Source organism: Lissotriton helveticus, chromosome 1_1 (genome assembly GCF_964261635.1).
Source record: "Lissotriton helveticus chromosome 1_1, aLisHel1.1, whole genome shotgun sequence".
Lineage (NCBI taxonomy): Eukaryota > Metazoa > Chordata > Amphibia > Caudata > Salamandridae > Lissotriton > Lissotriton helveticus.
In genome coordinates this window covers 1,504,604,439-1,504,624,581 of record NC_136057.1, presented here as the reverse complement: position 1 = coordinate 1,504,624,581, position 20,143 = coordinate 1,504,604,439, and the positions used below count along the sequence as shown (strand labels likewise).

Sequence of the window (20,143 nt, the reverse complement as noted above, 5' to 3'; positions counted from 1 at the left end):
GTGCCCCCGGCTTCCGCCTCAGGGGAAAGAATGGCAGTTATCATTCAAGTCAGGCCTGCTCTTATTCATCTCCAGATGTTAGGCAGTACCCGCAACATTTTTTATGTGGCTAGTTTTTTAGTAGCAGCAATAAAAATGAACAATTTGATAATTAATGCATAAACCTGGCTGTTTTTTAAATGAATTATTTTCTTTGTTTTACATGGGTTGGCTCTGAGATTGTAAATATATGAAATGCTCATATTTCTGTATGTATGAATTGTTGTCTTTTATGATTTTAACTAATTGAATAAAGTGTTTTTGACTGACTGACTATGAGACACCCTAATACTGGATAAGAAATGCGTTACCTGTAACTGCAGTTATCCAGTATTGGTGTCTTTCATAGATTCACATGCAACCCTCCCACCTCCCCTGGAAGGACTCACCTAATTCTCTCAGTGGTACATCCACTTAGCACGGTGCTTACGAAAATCTGAGGGACAGGAGCTCCTTCCAGGAGGGTTCTAGAGGGAGGTGATAGCTGATTGTCTCTTCTCTGGAGTTTGGTCCTTTTTACAAAAGTCACAACAATAATGATGTCCTAGTGCTCAAGGCAGGAACAATATTGTCAAGACATCTGCGGCATCACAAGTTGCACCAAAATTACAACATACCTCCCCTCTTGTAATGAATTTGGGGTAGGGGATGCCTCAGTCTGCTGCACTATTAAAATAGCCCAACTCTGATAGACTTAACAAACATTTACAAAGCCCACATTCACCTAGTGTACCATAGAAAAAAGGTGAGAAAGCGAGATGGCACCTCACGGGCGCAACACCAATGGGACCCCTGGCTGGTACTCACCAGGATGGCCCTGTTATCATCATTGGTACCATCAAGCTATAACGGAGACGTGTCCTAAACCCAAAGAAGATCGTGCGTGATGCAGTGAACAAAAATATATGTGACTCAACGTACAACATTTAACACATAACACATATTCTATTCTGCAACTAGGACTAGTTCCTTTAATTTTGTTCCTATTTGTTGCATACAAAACATATATAGAGTTAAAAAAGGAGGTTATGAATACTACCAATCGATTCACAACCTACTCACAGCCGACATGTTTTATTGCCTTGGTTTGTATCAGGCAATTTCCTCAGGGCATATACCTTTCAATGCCACTGCAAAGGACACTGGGCTTTGCGCACTGTAGCAAGACATAAACAATAAACAGAATCGAGGTTATCCCACTTTGATGCCTTAGTCAAGTCGAAAGTGCTTATATGCGGCGCATACACCATCATGCTGCAAAGTGTTAATATTTACCCTTCAATAATCCTAGCCTCTCATACCAGCCGAGAGGAATTTGAACAGGATCACAGCTCCCAATGGTAAGCTTTGTTAAGTCTCCCTCCGTTCTTGTTACTGCATTAACAATCAACCAGGAAGTATTAAAAACATCGTCTTATACCTGTGGATTTGGTCATTTATGCTCGTAGGCTCCTTCCTATCCCATTTAGAAAGTTACCGGTAGTGAGGAGAAGTCCGGCGCTCAATCAGCCCTGGAACACCGAGGCTCTTCTCTGCCGGTACCTATAGTGTGTGACGCGCCGTTTTGCACAGCATCTGATTGGCTGCGTACGTCTCGCGTACATGGCCGCCATCTTGGATTGGTCTTAAACACATTGTAAACAGAGATTCGTATGTGTAGAGCGACGAATCCTCGCGGGATCTCGCTATCATAACTTTATTGTAAATGACAATCTCAGCCCATCACTTGTATCTAAAAAGTGCATATCAATTGCGACCTTGTTTATTGTATTGATGTCCACACCTCCGTGAGACATCATTGGTTGTGTAACACCCTAACCTATAAATCAGCTATTCTGCTGTCATCTTATCATGTCATTCAATATGTGGTGAGCTGGCAAGTACTAAGTGGGCCGTGCAAGTCTAGCCTATGTTGTTGCCTCATTCTATTTAGTGTCTTCCAAATTGCGTATTGCAATGCGGCACCTAATTAGATACAATTTCATAATTAATTCGTGAAGGAACGCTAGATGTTCCTTCACGAATGTATCTACTGACTGATGGGAACATAGGAGCTTGGGACACTACATGCTGGTACCTCTGCAAACCTTGGTAGTGAAAACCTGTAAGTGAAAAGAGAGCACATACATAACACCAGAGCTTGCCACTTAAGATTCCATATAAACATCTTATTAGGTAGAGGGATATAACACGATTATTGTCTTTATTAGAACACAATGACAAGGACATATTTCCCACTATCTTAGTTATGGCTTTATATGAATAAAGGTGCCTTATGAAATTGTAGGCATTGATACCATATTGGTATCAACAAAAAAGCCCCCTAAATCAACAATCTATATCCATCTTTTGAGTAGAATATGTGAATAAGTGGTCTGGACAATAAAGTTCTAAAAATTAGAAACCGGACTTGCTGGTTGTATCTAATTAGGTGCCGCATTGCAATACGCAATTTGGAAGACACTAAATAGAATGAGGCAACAACATAGGCTAGATTTGCACGGCGCACTTAGTACTTGCCAGCTCACCACATATTGAATGACATGATAAGATGACAGCAGAATAGCTGATTTATAGGTTCGGGTGTTACACAATCAATGATGTCTCACGGAGGTGTGGACATCAATACAATAAACAAGGTCGCAATTGATATGCACTTTTTAGATACAAGTGATGGGCTGAGATTGTCATTTACAATAAAGTTAAGATAGCGAGAGCCCGCGAGGATTCGTCGCTCTACACATACGAATCTCTGTTTACAATGTGTTTAAGACCAATCCAAGATGGCGGCCATGTACGCGAGTCGTACGCAGCCAATCAGATGCTGTGCGAAACGGCGCGTCACACGCTATAGGTACCTGCAGGGAAGAGCCTCGGTGTTCCAGGGCTGATTGAGCGCCGGACTTCTCCTCACTACCGGTAACTTTCTAAATGGGATAGGAAGGAGCCTACGAGCATAAATGACGAAATCCACAGGTATAAGACGATGTTTTTAATACTTCCTGGTTGATTGTTAATGCAGTAACAAGAACGGAGGGAGACTTAACAAAGCTTACCATTGGGAGCTGTGATCCTGTTCAAATTCCTCTCGGCTGGTATGAGAGGCTAGGATTATTGAAGGGTAAATATTAACACTTTGCAGCATGATAGTGTATGCGCCGCATATAAGCACTTTCGACTTGACTAAGGCATCAAAGTGGGATAACCTCGATTCTGTTTATTGTTTGTCTTGCTACAGTGCGCAAAGCCCAGTGTCCTTTGCAGTGGCATTGAAAGGTATATGCCCTGAGGAAATTGCCTGATTCAAACCAAGGCAATGAAACATGTCGGCTGTGAGTAGGTTGTGAATCGATTGGTAGTATTCATAACCTCCTTTTTTAACTCTATATATGTTTTGTATGCAACAAATAGGAACAAAATTAAAGGAACTAATCCTAGTTGCAGAATAGAATATGTGTTGTGTGTTAAATGTTGTACGTTGAGTCACATATATTTTTGTTCACTGCATCACGCACGATCTTCTTTGGGTTTAGGACACGTTTCCGTTATAGCTTGATGGTACCAATGATGATAACAGGGCCATCCTGGTGAGTACCAGCCAGGGGTCCCATTGGTGTTGCGCCTGTGAGGTGCCATCTCGCTTTCTCACCTTTTTTCTATGTTACACTAGGTGAATGTGGGCTTTGTAAATGTTTGTTAAGTCTATCAGAGTTGGGCTATTTTAATAGTGGCAGCAGACTGAGGCATCCCCTACCCCAAATTCATTACAAGAGGGGAGGTATGTTGTAATTTTGGTGCAACTTGTGATGCCGCAGATGTCTTGACAATATTGTTCCTGCCTTGAGCACTAGGACATCATTATTGTTGTGACTTAATGAGTGGAGGGCGTCCTAGTTCTTTTGTTTCCCTCTGTGCTCCTTCTTTTAGTCCCTTTTTACAAAAGGACATGGATACGTTACTAATGTGAGGCTTTTGACCTATTACTCAATATGTCTAGTGGGACATTACTTTATTATGTACCGGGGACTCCCATCCCGATGACTGGGAATAATTCAGGCATGTGAATCTATGAAATACACCAATACTGGATAACTGCAGTTACAGGTAAGTAACTCATTTCCTCCTGTGGCTGCCCTATGTGGATTACCCACTGAGATAGTGCATATACTTTTTTTTTTTTGTTACAAGTCTGTTTTATTTTGGAACAAAACCCCTGGGAGGGGCACAAAAACACAGAGTTAAGCCTACAACCTCTATCTGAGGCCGGCCGCGAAGAATGCGCAACAGAATTTTCTCAGTCAGAGTATTTAACACAGCGCCTTGCCTACAACCCCGAGGGGCCGGCCACGTGGCTTAGGAGAAGCTGTTAAAGTTGCTCAGCGTTGAAAGAACCTCAATGACGAATCAGGGGGAGGAAATGAGAGAGTAACAAACCCAGCGCCTACTAACGACCCAACAGGGGTCCGTGAAAACAGAAAGGAGCTACAGAGGAAAGAGAAAGGGAAAGTGAAGGGGAAGTAAGCCAGAAACAGAAGATAGAGGAGTGATCGTGCTAGCAGGTGTGGTGGGCTGGTCCGTGGATGGAAAGCGGCACTAGCAGTGAGGGCCAGACTCCAGGGCTCAGTTGTTATAGGAGTCGCCTACGGAAGCAACCTAGTAGGATCTGTAGGGACAATAGCATCCTCAAACAGATGTAGGGTCCTGAGTCTAGTGGGCATGTGTCGTGCATGCTCCATTGAGCACAAGTAGCGCACCAGGGGCTTCCAAACTGCCTCAAAGCGGGTGTGGCGCATCTGGAGTCGCGCCGTAAGGAGCTCCATTGCCAAGACGTGCCACAGCCGCACAAACCAGGAGGCTATAGGAGGTGCTTCAGTCTTCTTCCAATACAAGGCTGAGTTGCTTGGCCGCACCTAGCATCTGTAGCGTTACAATCCAGTCACTACGGGTTAGGGCCTTACGGTTTGATGGTCTGACACCCAGCAGGATCGTACCTATGGCTTCAGGCAAAGGCAACCCCAGTACCCCCCTGATGTCGCTAAGGACCTCCTTCCAGAAGACAGTGAGGAGCGGACATGCCCACCATATGTGCACAAAGTCCCCCGTCGCAGCCCGACACCTCCAGCACAATGGCGAGACATTGGGGAACATCTTGTGAAGTCGCAGGGGAGTGTAATACCATTGGGTTAAAAGTTTATATGCATTCTCTCTCTGCGGGATGCTCCGATATACCTTGGGGATATCTCTCCATACTGCTTCCCACTGTGAAGGCGTGATATCCGTATCGACCGCTATCTGCCATTGACGCTGATACGGGTGGGTGGGTATGAGTGGCGGGTGCTGTAGGATGTGATAAATCTGGGAGATCAATCGTTTCAAACCCCCAAGGGTGCGCGCCAAACGTTCGAAGGGGGTGAAGGTGCGTGTAGCAGCCCGGTATACACTATCTTCAGAAGCCCAGTGTCGCAGTTGGGCGTACTGCAGCTGCGCGGCAGGCTGCAAGCGAAACTCCTCACAACATTGATCGAACGATTTAAAAGAGCCCCCGTCGAACAGGTCGCCAAGCACCCGGCAGTCCCCCTGTACCCAGTTCTCAAATGCCCGAGTTTGATGGGCCGGTGGGAAGTGAGGGTTTGCCTCTATGGGGGTATGTGGGAATGGGAATGTAGTAAGGCCCCTGGAGACAGCAGTGGCGTCCCAGATGTCCAGTACCGTTTTCGTGGGCACTGCCAGGTACGCACTTCTAGAGCGGGCCGCTCGGTGGAGCCATGGCAGGTCCCAAAGAGTGCGTCCCGTCACCGCCCTGTCCATGTGTAGGCACCCTTTTTCACTCTCCCTGACCCCCCATTCTATCACAAATCGGAGGTGCGCGGCCCAATAGTAGTAGACCAAGTTGGGACAGGTTAGCCCCCCCCTACCCTCCCCTCCCCCCTCCCCCCCTCCTCCCCTCCCCCCTCCCCCCTTACCCCCCTCCTCCTAGCCCCCCCTCCTCCTAGCCCCCCCCTCCTCCTAGCCCCCCCCCGTCGCCATGAGGATTTTCTGGGAAAAACAGGGGCGCTTGCCACCCCAGATGAAGGATGTGAGCTCACGTTGCAAGCTCCGTATGCAGTGCAGCGGTATTGGAGTGGGGAGGCATTGAAATACGTATAGGATTTTGGGAAGGATCGACATTTTGACTGTGTGGAGGTGGCCTAACCAGGACAGCATTAGGGGTTTCCACCGCCGCAGGTCATCTAAGACCTCTTTTCGGCAGGTCCGCCAATTAACAGAACTCCAGTCATCGAGGGAGGGGGTCAAGGTGAGACCCAAGTATTTGATATGGCGCTCAGCCCACCGGTAGGGCACAATCTCTCTCAGGGTGGGGAGATCTTCCGCCGGGATGGTAAGATTCAGGGCCCAGGACTTGTCGTGGTTGATCTTGAGGCCGGAGGCACTTTCGAAGAGACAAAGCGCCCTATGGACAGCCGGCAGGGAGTCTCGCGGCGCGTGAGAGTAAGGATCAGATCGTGCGCAAACATCGCCACCTTGTTGTCCCGTCCCCCGTGTGCTATCCCGTGGATGTCAGTCGCGCCGTATAAGCTCCGCGAGGGGTTCCACTGCAAGAGTGAATAGGAGGGGTGAGAGGGGGCACCCCTGTCTAGTGCCCCTGTGAATCGCTAGGGGTAGCGTTAAGTCTCCATTGACTCGAATTCGAGCGTGGGGCCCTATGTATGGAGCCATAATCCTAGCAATCATCTTCGGACCCAGCCCGAGTTTACGAAGTACCGCCCTGAGGAAGGCCCATTCCACCCGATCAAACGCCTTCTCTGCGTCCAGCGAGAGAAGGCAGGCCGGGATTTTCCAATGCCGCACTTTCCCTACAAGGTGCGCAAGTTTAGCACGTCTGCCCCCTGGCGATCGTGGATAGATCCAACCTGGTCGAGGTCGACAAGCCACTGCATATACGGGTCTAAGCGTTGGGCGAGGATCTTAGTGTATATTGTGAGATCCTTATTAAGCAAGGCGATAGGGCGGTAGGACGCACACAGTGCGGGGTCTTTCCCGGGTTTCGGTATTAACGCTATCTCCGCCATGCCCATGTCAGGGGACGGACCCACCTCGTCTGAGAAAGAGTTGAGCAGTCTGAGGTGGTGAGGCCGTAGCTGGGCCTGAAATGTGCGATAGAAAGATAACGGCAAGCCATCTGGGCCCGGCGTTTTCCCCAAAGATAAGTTCTTAATCGCCGTCGTGACCTCATCTTCCGTAATGAGGTTTTCCAGCGCCGTCGCGTCCCCAGCCGGTATCCTCGGCCCCTCATAATCATCTAGGACGGCTGCTATCGCAGGCTCACTCCTGTACAGGGATGAATAATAGTCCATAAATGCGGCCTGTTTGGATTTCTCCAAAACCACTTTCGATCCGTCCTGCAGTTGGACACTAGTTATGTGGGCCTTGGCAGCACGTGCCCTCAGCCTTCCCGCCAGCAGTCGGCCTACCTTGTCGCCACCCTCAAAGTACCTTTGCTTCAAGGCCAACAGGGCACCTTCCGCCTTGTTGGTGCGCAGCAGTCTGAGTTGCCCTCTGAGAGTGGCCAATCTCCTCCTAGTGTTTCGAGACGACCGTTCCCGGTCCTGCATCTCGGCTTTCTTAATATCCGCTGCCAACTCGGCCTCCAGTTTGCAGGCAACACGCCTGCGTGCAATCGCCAGTGAGGTGATGTGTCCCCGAATCGTGGCCTTGAAGGCATCCCAAACCACCGGGAAAGGCATGTCCGGAGTGTCGTTTGAAGCAAAGTAGGCGTCTATGGCCTCCCGGATGCTATCCACATCGTCAGCGCCCCGGAGAACACCCGTTGGGAAAGACCAACGGGCGACACGCATGGGACGCACCGCCGGGTCCTGAAGACGCATTTCAACATGAGCGTGATCCGACAGAGAAATGTCCGAGATGGAAGCACCCAGCGTGTCTCGGAGCAACTCCAGCGACGCAAAGAGGAAATCGATACGGGAGTAAGACCTATGGGTATGCAAATAGAATGAGTAATCTCTAAGGTCCGGGTTGTGATAGCGCCACACATCCAGCAGTCCTAAGTCTGCAATCTGCTTGCGCAGGGCAGCGGACATCACCCCGGAAGCGTTGGAGGTAGCACCACATCGATCCAAGTCCAATTCCCACACTAGGTTGAAGTCTCCACCCAGTAGTAAGTGCGGGTCTCCACAGGGTACCTGCTCCCTCAATAATGTCTGGAGATAGCGGTCTTGTAACTGGTTAGGAACATACACATTGCATAAGGTGAGCCTGCGCCTTCCCGCACATACCATAACCTTGAGGAAGCGCCCATCCCCACTCTTATAGGGCCGGGAGTCCCCCCGCCTGAAGCCAGCTCTGCATAGTATGGGCACCCCTGCAGTTTTAGTGTCCGCTGCCGCCCAAAACTGAAGAGGGTACTTGGGGTCGGCCATGAGGTGTGTGTCCCCCTGCAGTAGATGGGTTTCCTGAAGATAAGTAATGTCAGGTTGCTGTTGGAGGAGGTAGCGCCAAACTTGCTTGCGCTTATTAGGGTAGTTCAGGCCCTTAACGTTAAGTGATAAAACCTTCAGGGTACTAGGTATAGTCGCCGCCATAGCAAACGTCGAGCAAGATCCGCCCACGTGACCCGCTCCCACCAGCGCAAGAAAAGGAGACCATAGGGAGTTGCCAAAGGGTCCGCTCCCCCCACCCAGACAGCAGCCGCCACCCCATCCCCATCCCACCACCCGCCAGACCAGAGGAAAGGGAAAAAGAGGAAGGCCAGGGAAGGGAAAGCAAAGAAGCAAAGAAGATAAGAGGAAGAGAAAGAGAGAGGAAACAGCAGGAGGCCAAACACGCCTCAGATATACCGAGAACAACAGAGGCCAACCGGGCCACATCGGACTACCCCAGTCACCGGGCATCCTCTACCCAAGGGTTTGGACGCACTCAGGAATGTCACTCCCTATGGGGCAGTAGAGGGGGCACCCACAGGCAGGAGAGGAGATCTCAGCCCCGGTAGCCCCGCTGCTCGAACCAGGGTCAGGGGCATCGCGTGACTAAGTGGAGCAGTTGGGCATATCAATGGCCATCGCCTAGGCCCTGATGGTGAACCAGGCATTGCAATGCGAATAGGGCCCCACTGGGGCCAAGCCCATCCCGCAAGCAGCTCTGGGGGAATCCGCCTGGTGAGGTCAGGAGCAGCGGAGTCTCCAGGCGTAGGCCAGGACAAGGCGTCGTGGGGGCGTAGGTCGCCTGTGTCTCAAGGGAACTGGCGCTCCGACTAGCGACAGCAGCAAACTGTAGGAGTCCAGGCATCTCATAGGGCGGCTGTGCAGGCAGCAAGCCAAGACAGGATTGCAAGGTGACAGTCAGAGGAGCGCCCCAGAGCGCCGGAGGGAGTCACTGAAGAGTATGCTCCAACACGGCCCAGATCATGGGGAAGGCGGATGAGAGGTCTGGCCATCGCGGTCACCCTCAAGGGAGCGGATATGTGCTATGATGTCCTGCTTGGCCTGCGATGCAGTCTTCTCATCTACTGGGGGGGGATCGACGATGCCGCCAAACCTGGTTCCAGTCCGGGCGGGCAGGGACTCTCTCCTGTTGACGTGATCTTGAGGGGCTGTGGGCCGGCGAATCCGGTATCTTGAGAAGTTGCGCTGCCACCCGGTAGGACCGGAGGACCCTACGCTTGTCCTCCCAGCGAAAGATGAGGGCAAAGGGGTGGCCCCACTGTTAGGCAATGTTGAGAGCCCTCAACTTCTCCGTTACCGGCCGAAAAGCTCTTCGCCGTCGCAGGGTGTTAGGAGCCATGTCTTGAAAAATCTGTATTTTGTGTCCTCCGTAGGTGAGGTTAGGCTTGTCCCGGGCCGCTTTCAAGATGGCTTCCTTCTCTGTAAAGTAGTGCACCCGTGTCAGGATGTCTGGGAGGAGGCCCGCTCTACCCGCCGGTCCATACACCCGATGGGCACGATTCAGTGTCGGAGGGGAGGCATCCTCGTCCCCCCACACCTCGTGCAGGAGTTGCGCTACGTAGGTCAGAATGTCCGTCCCTTCTTCGTCGAGCGGTACACCACGGATTCGGAGGTTGTTCCGGCGGCTCCTGTCCTGCTTAATCTGCAGTTCAACGTTTTGCTCTTCCAGGGCCGCCACCCTCTGCCACAGCTGTTCCTGGTCCTCCGTACGCGCGTCAACTAGCTTCTCCAAGCCGTCCACTCTATCGCCCAGTTCAGTGACCTCCTTGCGCATCTCCTTAACGCATGTTTGAACTTCCGTGCGCAAGGAGCCTATCTCCGTCTTGAGATCAGACATGAAGGAGGCCATAAAGGCTTGAGTCACCGGCGGCGAGTCCGCAGCCATCGACGAGGGGTCTTCAGTTGGCGCCGCCGCTCCAGACTTGCCCCACATAGCCATCACCGACGTGCCTTTGGCCGTCGCCGCCGGTTCCTGCTTGCCCCCTTTGGATCTTGTCATCGTCAGGCCGGCAGCTAAGAGCTAAGCGCTCGTGTCCCCAGGCGGCAACAGTCCAGCGACCAAAGCTCCCGTCCACCACAGGCCCAGGTGGGAAGCCCGCCAGAAGCGCCCCCGGACAGTGCGGGCAGAAGATGGGGTCCAGCAGCACAGAGCGGAGGTCAAGGCGCCGCACCCAGGGCAGAGAGGCAGGAAATCAGGGGACCAGATGCCAGAGCACACACAGTTCAAGAAGACAAAGCCCCAAGTGATGCAGCGTCCCCAGCACCGCAATAGGGAGAAGCAGCTCGTTCTAGTAGGCCTAGGAAGGGACCTCCCCACCCTCAAGGGCTCAAAGCCAATGGCGACAACAGTCTCTCCGGCCGTTAATTGCATGCCACTAGCCGTGGAAGGCAGGCCACAGGTAGGTGAGGCCCAACTGGATGGCACGGTGCGCCGTCACTGCAGTCAGGGTAGAGCACACCAGTCGGAGGGCCAGCACAAGGTCCAGGGGCCCTGGGCCAAGTCGTACCTCCCACAAGGAGGGCTCACAGCGTCTCACCGTCACCCGCCCCACAGGCCTCTTCTCTAGGCCCCCAGCCGAGACAGTCCGCCGCAGTCCCCCGCCTCCTGGGCCTACGGCTGGGTGGTCAGCAGACGGCAAGGGCTCATGGGTACTCCACGTCCCCCGCCGCAGGGCCACAGGGTTTCAGCTCTCCCTCGCCGGGCGCAGCTTCCGAACTAGGCCTCAGTGCGTAGGGGGGAAGGGGTGCTGTGTGACAGGCCGAGGCCCTCCAAGGGCACCAGGAGTGAGGGGGCGCCCCTCGCGTGCAGCCGCAGCCCCCAGCGGATGCGCCTCACCTCCGCACTCTTCTCCAATGTCTCAGCTCTCCGCAGCCACGCGGTGACACCACCTCCAGCCACGTCCCCCATGGTGGCCAGGAATCAAAGATGGCGACTGCAGTGGTGCCTCAGGCCTCTCCGCCGCCGTAGCGCCGCGACCCCCAGACAGTCCAGCCCCCGGGGCCTCCGTGCTCTCAAGCCACTCCGCCCGTCACCGGGAGCGGCCGGCCCCGGTCTCGGCACGCGGCGACAGCACGGCCCCCCGGCAGGCCAGCACCAGGACTCCCCACCTCTTCAGGCCTCTCCGCCGCTTCCAGGGGGCGCCCGCCTTCAAGTCCGGCGCCCGTTCCAGCCTCGGGGTCGCGAGGCTCTCCCCGTCCGGGAGCGCCGTCCGCCGCACCAGGCTCCGGTTCTGTAGCGTGGGAGCGGAGTCCACGCCGCCGCGCCGCCCAGTGTCACTCCGGAGAGGGAAGGAAGGGTCCGCCGCCGGCTCCTCAGCTAAAATGGCGGGCTCGACCGCCCTCCAGGACCCCGCCGTCACACCACCGCTGCACCATCAGCTCCCGGGGGTCCGGACACCACTCTCACAGTGCCCCACTCGACCAGGGATGCCCCTCAGACCCGGGGATGGTGAGTAGCCCTTAAAGTCCGCTTAAAATGGCTAATATAGGCAGCGGGGCACCGGAGCTCTTCAGGTTCACAGCCTACTCCATTGCCGCTGAAGCCATGCCCCCCTCTTTTTTTTTTTATATTAGCCAACTTTTTTCTTTATTTTTTTTATTTCTTAGTTTTTTTATTTCTTCGTACATATTGCAAATTTCAAATTCTACATAACATGAGATGCATACAATGTAGAGAACATAAAACAATTTCATCAGGACAAACAAATGATTCTTTGATTATTTCAATTAATTTAATATTTAACAATGTTATCAGGAACCTTTTGTGTAAGAAAACATGGGAAATTACAAAAACATTTCTCTATACACAAACACATGTTCTAATCAAAAGTTAACACCTCTTACCATTCTCTGTCATAAAACATACCCCCTTGTATTCCAAACGCCGCTCTCTCCTTACATCCATACCCATTTCATACATTCACTTATTACATTCATACTAGTTCCAGCCACTTATTACACTCACTATCCATGAGCAGCGGGAAACATTTTGTGTTTCAGCTGTTGTGGGTTGGGATCCTGTTCACTTCAATCTACGTACGTTTCGGTGGGGAATATATATATAAAACGACATCCTTCTTCAGGACCACCTAAAATTCCAGCTACAACCTGTGGATCAAACAGGGGGGGATTTAATAGGTTTTAAGCTATCCTACTGTTGTCAGAACAGTTCTTCTTAAAAATCAGAGTTTGTAGAAAGCTTTGGATAATGTATTTTGTTTATTCTCTTCAAAAGCTTAATGATTGTCTATTTCTTATACACAATATTTTTTATGTCCATGCACTAATATCACAGGTTCTTTCAGAGAAACTCAACATGTGTTAGTCATCCAAAATGATTAAAGTCATGTTCACGTTTTGTGTTCCTTGTGGTAGCAGCTTCACGTCTAAGCAATGTTTTGGAATAATGTAGCAGCCGACAGACCATAATTGTAAGGCAGACACAAACCTGGACAGATCTGTGCAGGCCGGACATTAGCATGGCTGGTCCGCTCCGAGGTTAGAGGATTTTCTATCATGAAGGTAGCAGGGACAACTGGAGAAATAGTATACTCCCAAACAGATATACACGAGGTCTTCAAAGCTCACTACAGCACCGCATATGAGCATGGGGTATCTAGAGGGAAGCTATATCTCTTTCTCAATAGAACGACCTTGCCGTAGGTTACTGAGGAGGAGCAGGAACTGCTGGGTGCCCCCATATCAGAACAAGAGATTAGACCAGTATTTAAAGGCATGGCTTACAGCAAAACACCTGGGACTCGTGGCCTCCTGGCTGAATGTTATCATACTTTTGCTATGCAGTTGGTCTCCTGACTTGCTGCGTTCTACACAGATGCTTTTGATTTCAGTAGGCTCCCTGATACGACTAGGGAAGGCTTAATAGTGTCCATCTCGGAACCCTTGAGTGACGTAGCAGATGTGGAATCCTATGACTTTTGACGATGTTGAACTCGGATTCTAAAATACCCTGCAACGTCCTGGCCAGTAGGCTTCACCCGCATGTGCATGGTTTCTACATGTGAACCAAAATGGATTTATTCCCAACTGCAGCACATGAAACAACTTCTAGGGTCTTTACCATGTCCTGGAGGCAACATACTAGGAGTAATTTCCTGAAGCACTGGTACTTTCCATAGCTATACGGAAAGCCATTAATACTATTCGACGGGACTACATGCGGGCGGTCATGTCTAGAATGTCTTTAGGGGAAGGTTGGAATAAATGGGTCGCTCTGCTAAATGCTGGGGAACAGGCACAAGTGCGTGTAGGTTAATGTATTTGCAAATCCTTTGAGATCGGTCAGGGTGCTCGGCAGGGTTAACCCCCTGTCTTCCATGTTGTTGGTGCTGGTGATTGAACCATATGCTTGTATGTTGAGTTGGGTAGGCCGGGCTGAAGGAATCCCTCCCTGGGATGGGAGCACGTGAAATTTTTGTATACAGACAACATGTTTATTTACCTGAGGGACTCTAGAACTCGTGGAATGCTGCCCTCTTGGAGGACTTCAGGCAAATCTCGGGCCTCCACGTGAAATGGCTGAAGTCGTGTGCTTTCCCTGTTTTCATGCGGCTCAAGAGGCTGCTGGCAGCTGTGTTTCTCGCTGGATTTCAATGGGAGTCTCCGGTCCCCGATTATCTGGGAGTCAAGGTATACCATACGGACTCTGATGTAATGGAGGGCAACCGCGGGAGAGTGATGCATGGGTTATGGAGCAGTGTGGCCTGTTCGCAGAATTTGCAACTTCCCACCATGGCTAACATAGTGGTGACTAAAATGGTGACACTCCCTTGAGTTCAATATTTCTTTAATTATCTCCTGGTTTGGGTGCCGAGGACCTGGTTTAGACTCCTTGATATCCTGGTCAGGGATTTGATATGTGATGGTGGTCACCGTTGGGTATCCCTACGTACATGGTAAAGTCCCTCGTCCGGAGGAGGCTTGAAGGGAGGTCCCTGATTATGAACTATATTGCTATGCAGCCCATCTGCAGTGGCTGGCTGGCTATCTAGAAGTAACCTGACAGAACAGGAACATTTGGGTGAACCACGCAGAGAGGAGGTGCGATTAGCTGTGCTGCTAGTTGTTAAAATCTCCGCACCCCCTAAACCTAGACTTCGCATAGCTCTCAGGTGCTGGAGGGGACATTGTCATCAGATCGGACTGACTGCCCTTGATGGCCTAGGGATGTCACTAGTGGGCCGTCCGACTGCGCTTGGAGACTATTTCATTGCTTGACGAATATCACCCTGGACTGAGGCTGGGATTGAGACCATTGGGGACTGCTACTTGAAGGACTCCTTCTAGTCCTTGATGCCTTGGCGACTAAGGATCGCCTGACTGGTACTTGCGACTTATTGGGCGATAACCTGTGCTGTGGGCCGCTTGTATGGGCCATTACACATGATCTCTTACAGGCTATCCTAACGTTTGGAGGAGGTAGACATTTGGTCTTGTGGCTCTATAGATCAGCACTGACCATGAGGACATAGGATTTGCTGACCCTGAGAACTCGGTGGGAAGACATTATAGGTTGGCCCTTTAGCTGCAAAGAAGGGACCCACATTCTTGAGTATACCTACTCCTCTATGCATGACACGAGATTTAAATACACTGGTTAATTACTTGCATTGCACCTACCTCACTCCTCAGGCTCAATCTTATGCTGCGCCTGGAAGAATCGTAGGGTGCGCGTAGCTTGACGCAGATTTCTTCCATATGGTCTGGGGCTGTACAATCATAACACAGTTATGGTTGGAAGGGATCTGAAGTGCACCCTGCACCCTCAACCATGTGAATTTGTATACAGTCGAAATTTGCCTTCTTGGTTTATACAAACGCCCCACCCAAGCAAAAAGTGGGCAATAGATTTCTGGATCTAGAGCTAGAAGTGGCCCACAGAGTTATTGCCTGTCATTGGAAGTCCCCACATGGGTAGCTGCATAGTAGGTGGTGGATTGAGGTGAAAAACTAGGTTGTGGTTGAAGGAGATGGGCTACGAGCTGAAGACATGCAGTTAGGCGACAGGGATGAGACCGAGCCATTGAGCTAAAGATGGACCAATTGTGAGACGTGGGTTGCCATAGACCATCTGGTCACAATCTGCATTTAGGGCAGCACAAATGAAGCATTCTTTTGTAACTTTGAAGGGACATGAAAACAAAGATTTTAATAGGATCAAAACGAACATAACACTTTTCTTGATCAGCAAATGACAAATATTTACTGAAACACAATTTCTACACATTCTGTGCTGCATAGTATTATCAATGAGACTGTGCAAAATGAGTAGCCTTTAAAATGGAGAATGTGTGGTCTGTCAACTACAATGTGCTACCATACCATGGTCTAGTAATATATTTGCAACAGTATGCTCCAAAATGCACCACCAGCTACATGCTACACACCCTTACCACTCTCTTGCCAAATGGGCGTGGCTCATTTGCTACATTTGTTCTTTGTGTGGCGCTTGGTTGTTTGACAATCCCTATAGTTCAGTCATGTAACGCTGATGACAGCACCCCCACTCTGAATATTGTTCCATTACCATGGCCAAAAACCAAGCAGTTTTACTACATAATATTTTTTTCTTTTCCAAACTAGAAGTGTTGACTGTGTTAGTAAGTGGATACGCTTGCCTGTAGCTGTTCTTCATAGTCCACTACAAGGTAAAGGATTGCGTTGGTTTAGCAAATTTTGGTACTTCTCAACTCTTTCGTCCTTTTTGGGGGAAAAGTCAGAATTGCATTGATTAACTGGAAAAATTAATACCATTGGTCTGTAATCCAGCCAAAGCAGGCACCACACTTCTTTTCTACGAAGGTGTTAATTTGTTCAGCAATTGTTTGCTTTGAAAATCAACCGAGAATTGCTGTTACAGAAGGAAGCACTTGCTAACTTACTCTACGAATGTTTACAACAAACCTTTTTTTTCTTTACACCTCCTGCCTATTAAAGTTGTCTGCAACACGTGATTTATAGGAGGGCTTGTAATTGTGATCTATAAAATGCAGAGGTTTTTTTGCATACTAAGACTTCTGTACTTTTTTCGCCATGTTTTGAAACATTCAATTAAATGTAAAGTTCGATTTACAAATCATATTCGGATAGTTACTTACAGGGCTGTACCATTGAACCTTCCCGTAGTGAGTTAATGTTGGCAGGACATCGAATGACCTTTTGATGTCCTCTCTGTCAAAAAACGTTGTTGTCTTTTCACTCCCTTCGTTTATTTTTTGTTCTCACTTTCTTTGCTGTGGTGGCCCGGGGAGCATTGCATTCTGTTCAAAATGTCGTACTCCTCACCAACTTGCAGCTTTAAGGTGTTTCTAAATTATAATAGATTTCAGTTTTGTTTTGTAGAAGTGTAGTCTTAGCATGTTAGTATATTCAGACTTGTTGGACACTTTAGCTTTTTTATTTGCTTAGATTTGGCTTCCTTAACCATTTTACTCTCTCTATCAGCGTTCGGACGACTGGAGGGAGCACATGCGTAAGTATGCAAAGAAAGGATAACCTCCTAGTATAGGGTTTGAAATCATTTAATGGTAGTCTCTTGGTTGCAGGAGCAGATATAATGTTTTAAGTCTTTTGGTGTATTATCTATTGCTTAATTTGTAAAAGAGTGCTAGTGCACAAAACTTTGATGAGAAGCCCGCGTCTGGTGTATTTCAATGTTGAAGGGCCCAATACCGAGGCTGCATAGTCTTTATTCTACCTCATGCCTCTTTTACCCCACCCCCATGAGCCACTCCCTGCCCCTTTATCTCACTCTTACAGGTTCCTGTTTTCTTCCTCTGTGACAGCTTTTCTGTCTTTCTTTTCCTCTATCTTTCTTTTGTTCATTTTTCTCTCACTTGCTCTTGGTAAATGTCTGATGTTCAAAAATGAGTGCCGGTGGCCCCCACGGCAACCACCAGCTCAAATTATGCACTGGTATTTTCTATTAAATATGCTACCCTCTGTCTAAAAGTACTGTTGAATATGCAGAATAGCTTATGAACCCTCTAATTCATCCAAATTCTGACATTATTGGTCTGTACCTGTGCAACTTTCATTTTCTGATGCTACGATCCCAAGAACAAAATGCTGATCTTTTTCCTAATCTAATAACATTTTGAGGCTTCCATTTTAAAGCCTTTTGTAGTAATTTCTGAGCAGATGTTACCAGATGTTTCTTTTTGAGGGATTCCTGGTATTTCTTGCTCTTCTTTTGAATGGCTCCATGTCTGACGACCTCTATGTTGGAAACGGATTCTGCCCATTTAATCCCCCTGGATTTTTCGCGTTTTTGACTACCCGGCATTCAACTTTTACTGCGAGTCTCTCTTTCCGAGTCTCAAGGTAAATTCTGTGGTAGCGGACTGAGAGTTCTCCTCACCAGTGTCAACCTTTTAAGATAAGGCCACTTGTACACAACTAGGGTTAAGAGGCTCTGGGCTGGTTATGCATGAACACATGTGTGGGATGAGCTTTGGGATTACTGTCTAGCTCAGCCCAGTATCTGCGCACAGAGCGCCTGTTGTCGAAGGAACCCTTCTGGGACTGGTGCTGACTGGTATAGACCTTAAAATGTGAGAAGCCATTCATAGCGTAGGTCTGTAGTGCTTACTGAAAAGACTGTGTGTTCACTTATATCTTATTGGCAAAATGGGAACCACTGCACAATTTTGCGATACTTGGCCCTAGAGATACTGATTAGATATCAATTTTAGGGTAAACATGTACAAAGTGTACAGATCCATTTTCAAAACTGGGATATTTGTAGTTCTTATGGCAAGATTTTTAATATTTCCCTAGCTCAGCCATAGCCCTAATCTAGGTTTTTGTCCCCTCTACTGAACCCAGCTAAATACTCTGCTGGCCAGCAGGAGGTTCAAAGGGTCTCCCCACACAATAGAGCCATTGGTAATGCATGGCTCAATTCCTAGAAAAGGAAGGGTTGTGGAGGAACTCTACATATGCTAATACACTCTTCGCATTGCAGTTAGCCTGGGCAAACTCATAGGAACAAATGAGGAAGGCCAGACCTCCAGTGCCAAACAGAGGAGAGCTCCCCTGTGCAGTTTTGGGGAGAAGGATTCAGGCGGCTATGTCAGGGGCGGGGCTGAGGGTCCTAGGGAAGGCATTTCTACAGACTACTTGACGTTGCCATGGTGAAATGTCCCAGAATGCTGTGAAGGAGGGTTTGGGCAGGGGGTTGAATGATATGGCACCCTAGCATTGAGCAGAGGTGCTTACCTCTAGAAGTGTCCACCTCCACTTAAAACTGGAAGGAAGAAGACCTCTGAACTTCTCCAATGATTAATGTTGGTACTCTGAAACATCAGCTAGCACCCAGGACTATGATTGATTGGCCTCTCCAGAGTCAGTGCTCCCTGTGGAACAGTAGGGGGAATGGTCCTGTTAGGGGACCATGCAGGGTTCCCCTGGAAATGTTTAGGGCTGAACTCTGATTTCGCTGACACACAGGTTCCTAGCAAGTAGCCTTCAGTGTGGGTGTTATGCTTAATGGTTGATGAGGGGATGTGAAAGATGCTCCCACCAAGCAGGAGAGCACATCAGCAGCTCAATGCACAGGACAGGATTGGTGAAAGAAACCTTACAAATCCAGCCCTGCAACGAAAAGCAGATTTAGATCAGGGGCCTCCAACCTTTTGTGTAGTGAGAGCTACTTCTGGTCAGTGAAAATCGTCATGAACTTCTAAACCTCAAGAGCAATTTTTCTGAGAAACCCCCCACCCCCAGTTTCATTAACTTTTAGGCCTAATTTCTTCAGAGCCCATACTGTGGTTTGAACAAAATACTAGAGTTCCCTAGAAACACTAAAAGGAATAACTTTGGATTTGTGTTGTCAAGACTCTTCAAGACCTTTCAATTAATAGCTTGAAAATCAAGACCTTTCAATTCCTAGCTGTCACTGAAATGATCATTGTAATGCAGCTCAATTTACAAACATACAGGGAAAGCAATCTTACCTTCAATGTGGAACTGTATGATGTCCTCTAATACTGTTTAATCTGGTAGCCTGGCATGGGGGCAATTTCATAGAAGTCATTATAGTAGTGAAGTTGTCTTTGTGTGGCAGTCAGCGGTGCAAAGCTTTGCTGAATCACAATTGCAGATGGATTCTTCTACTGTAGCTTTGACAAGATCGCTGTGTTTTTCAATTGCCAGATAAGATGAACTTCAGCTTTGTTTGGGAAAGTACCAATTTTGTCCTCCACTCTGAATTGTTCAGAAGGTTCAGTTTTGACTTTATGGTTTTTATGGCACCAGTCATGTTCGCGGTTGTATTCCAATTGCTCCCTTTACTTTTTAGGAGTGTCAGTAAACCAGGACTACAGTGCCCATTGCTTTGTTCTTGTTCAACTAAAAGGAACTTTGAAAGATGCTGAAGAGTCTTCTAAGTAGCTATCTTTTTTCTTGATGCCAATAAACCAGGCCTCCAGTAAACACTGCTTTGTTATCTAGTTCAGCAAATAAGCATTTGGAACGGTGCTGAAGATTCTTCTCTCCAACTACTTTTTTCTTGGTGTCTGAAACTCAGGCCTGCAGTACACATTTCTCTGTTCTTGTTCAACTAACTGTTCCTAACAAAAGGACTTTTAAAAGATGCTGAAGATTCTTCTCAATAGCTATCTTTT

The 20,143-nt window shown here is 48.9% G+C and overlaps 1 protein-coding gene across 7 annotated transcripts in view; it reads left to right on the top strand.

Moving 5' to 3' along the window:
* Positions 1 to 20,143, top strand: part of FIRRM (FIGNL1 interacting regulator of recombination and mitosis) — a 3,243,174-nt gene that overhangs the window by 196,480 nt on the left and 3,026,551 nt on the right. For 2 of the 7 annotated variants that reach the window (XM_078686707.1, XM_078686723.1), the window contains exon 2: positions 16,950 to 16,989. The exons of the other annotated variants lie outside the window; for them this stretch is intronic. In XM_078686707.1, coding sequence (XP_078542833.1) covers positions 16,950 to 16,989 — 40 coding nt within the window. The remainder of the gene's footprint in view (positions 1 to 16,949; positions 16,990 to 20,143) is intronic. 7 annotated transcript variants of the gene reach the window in all.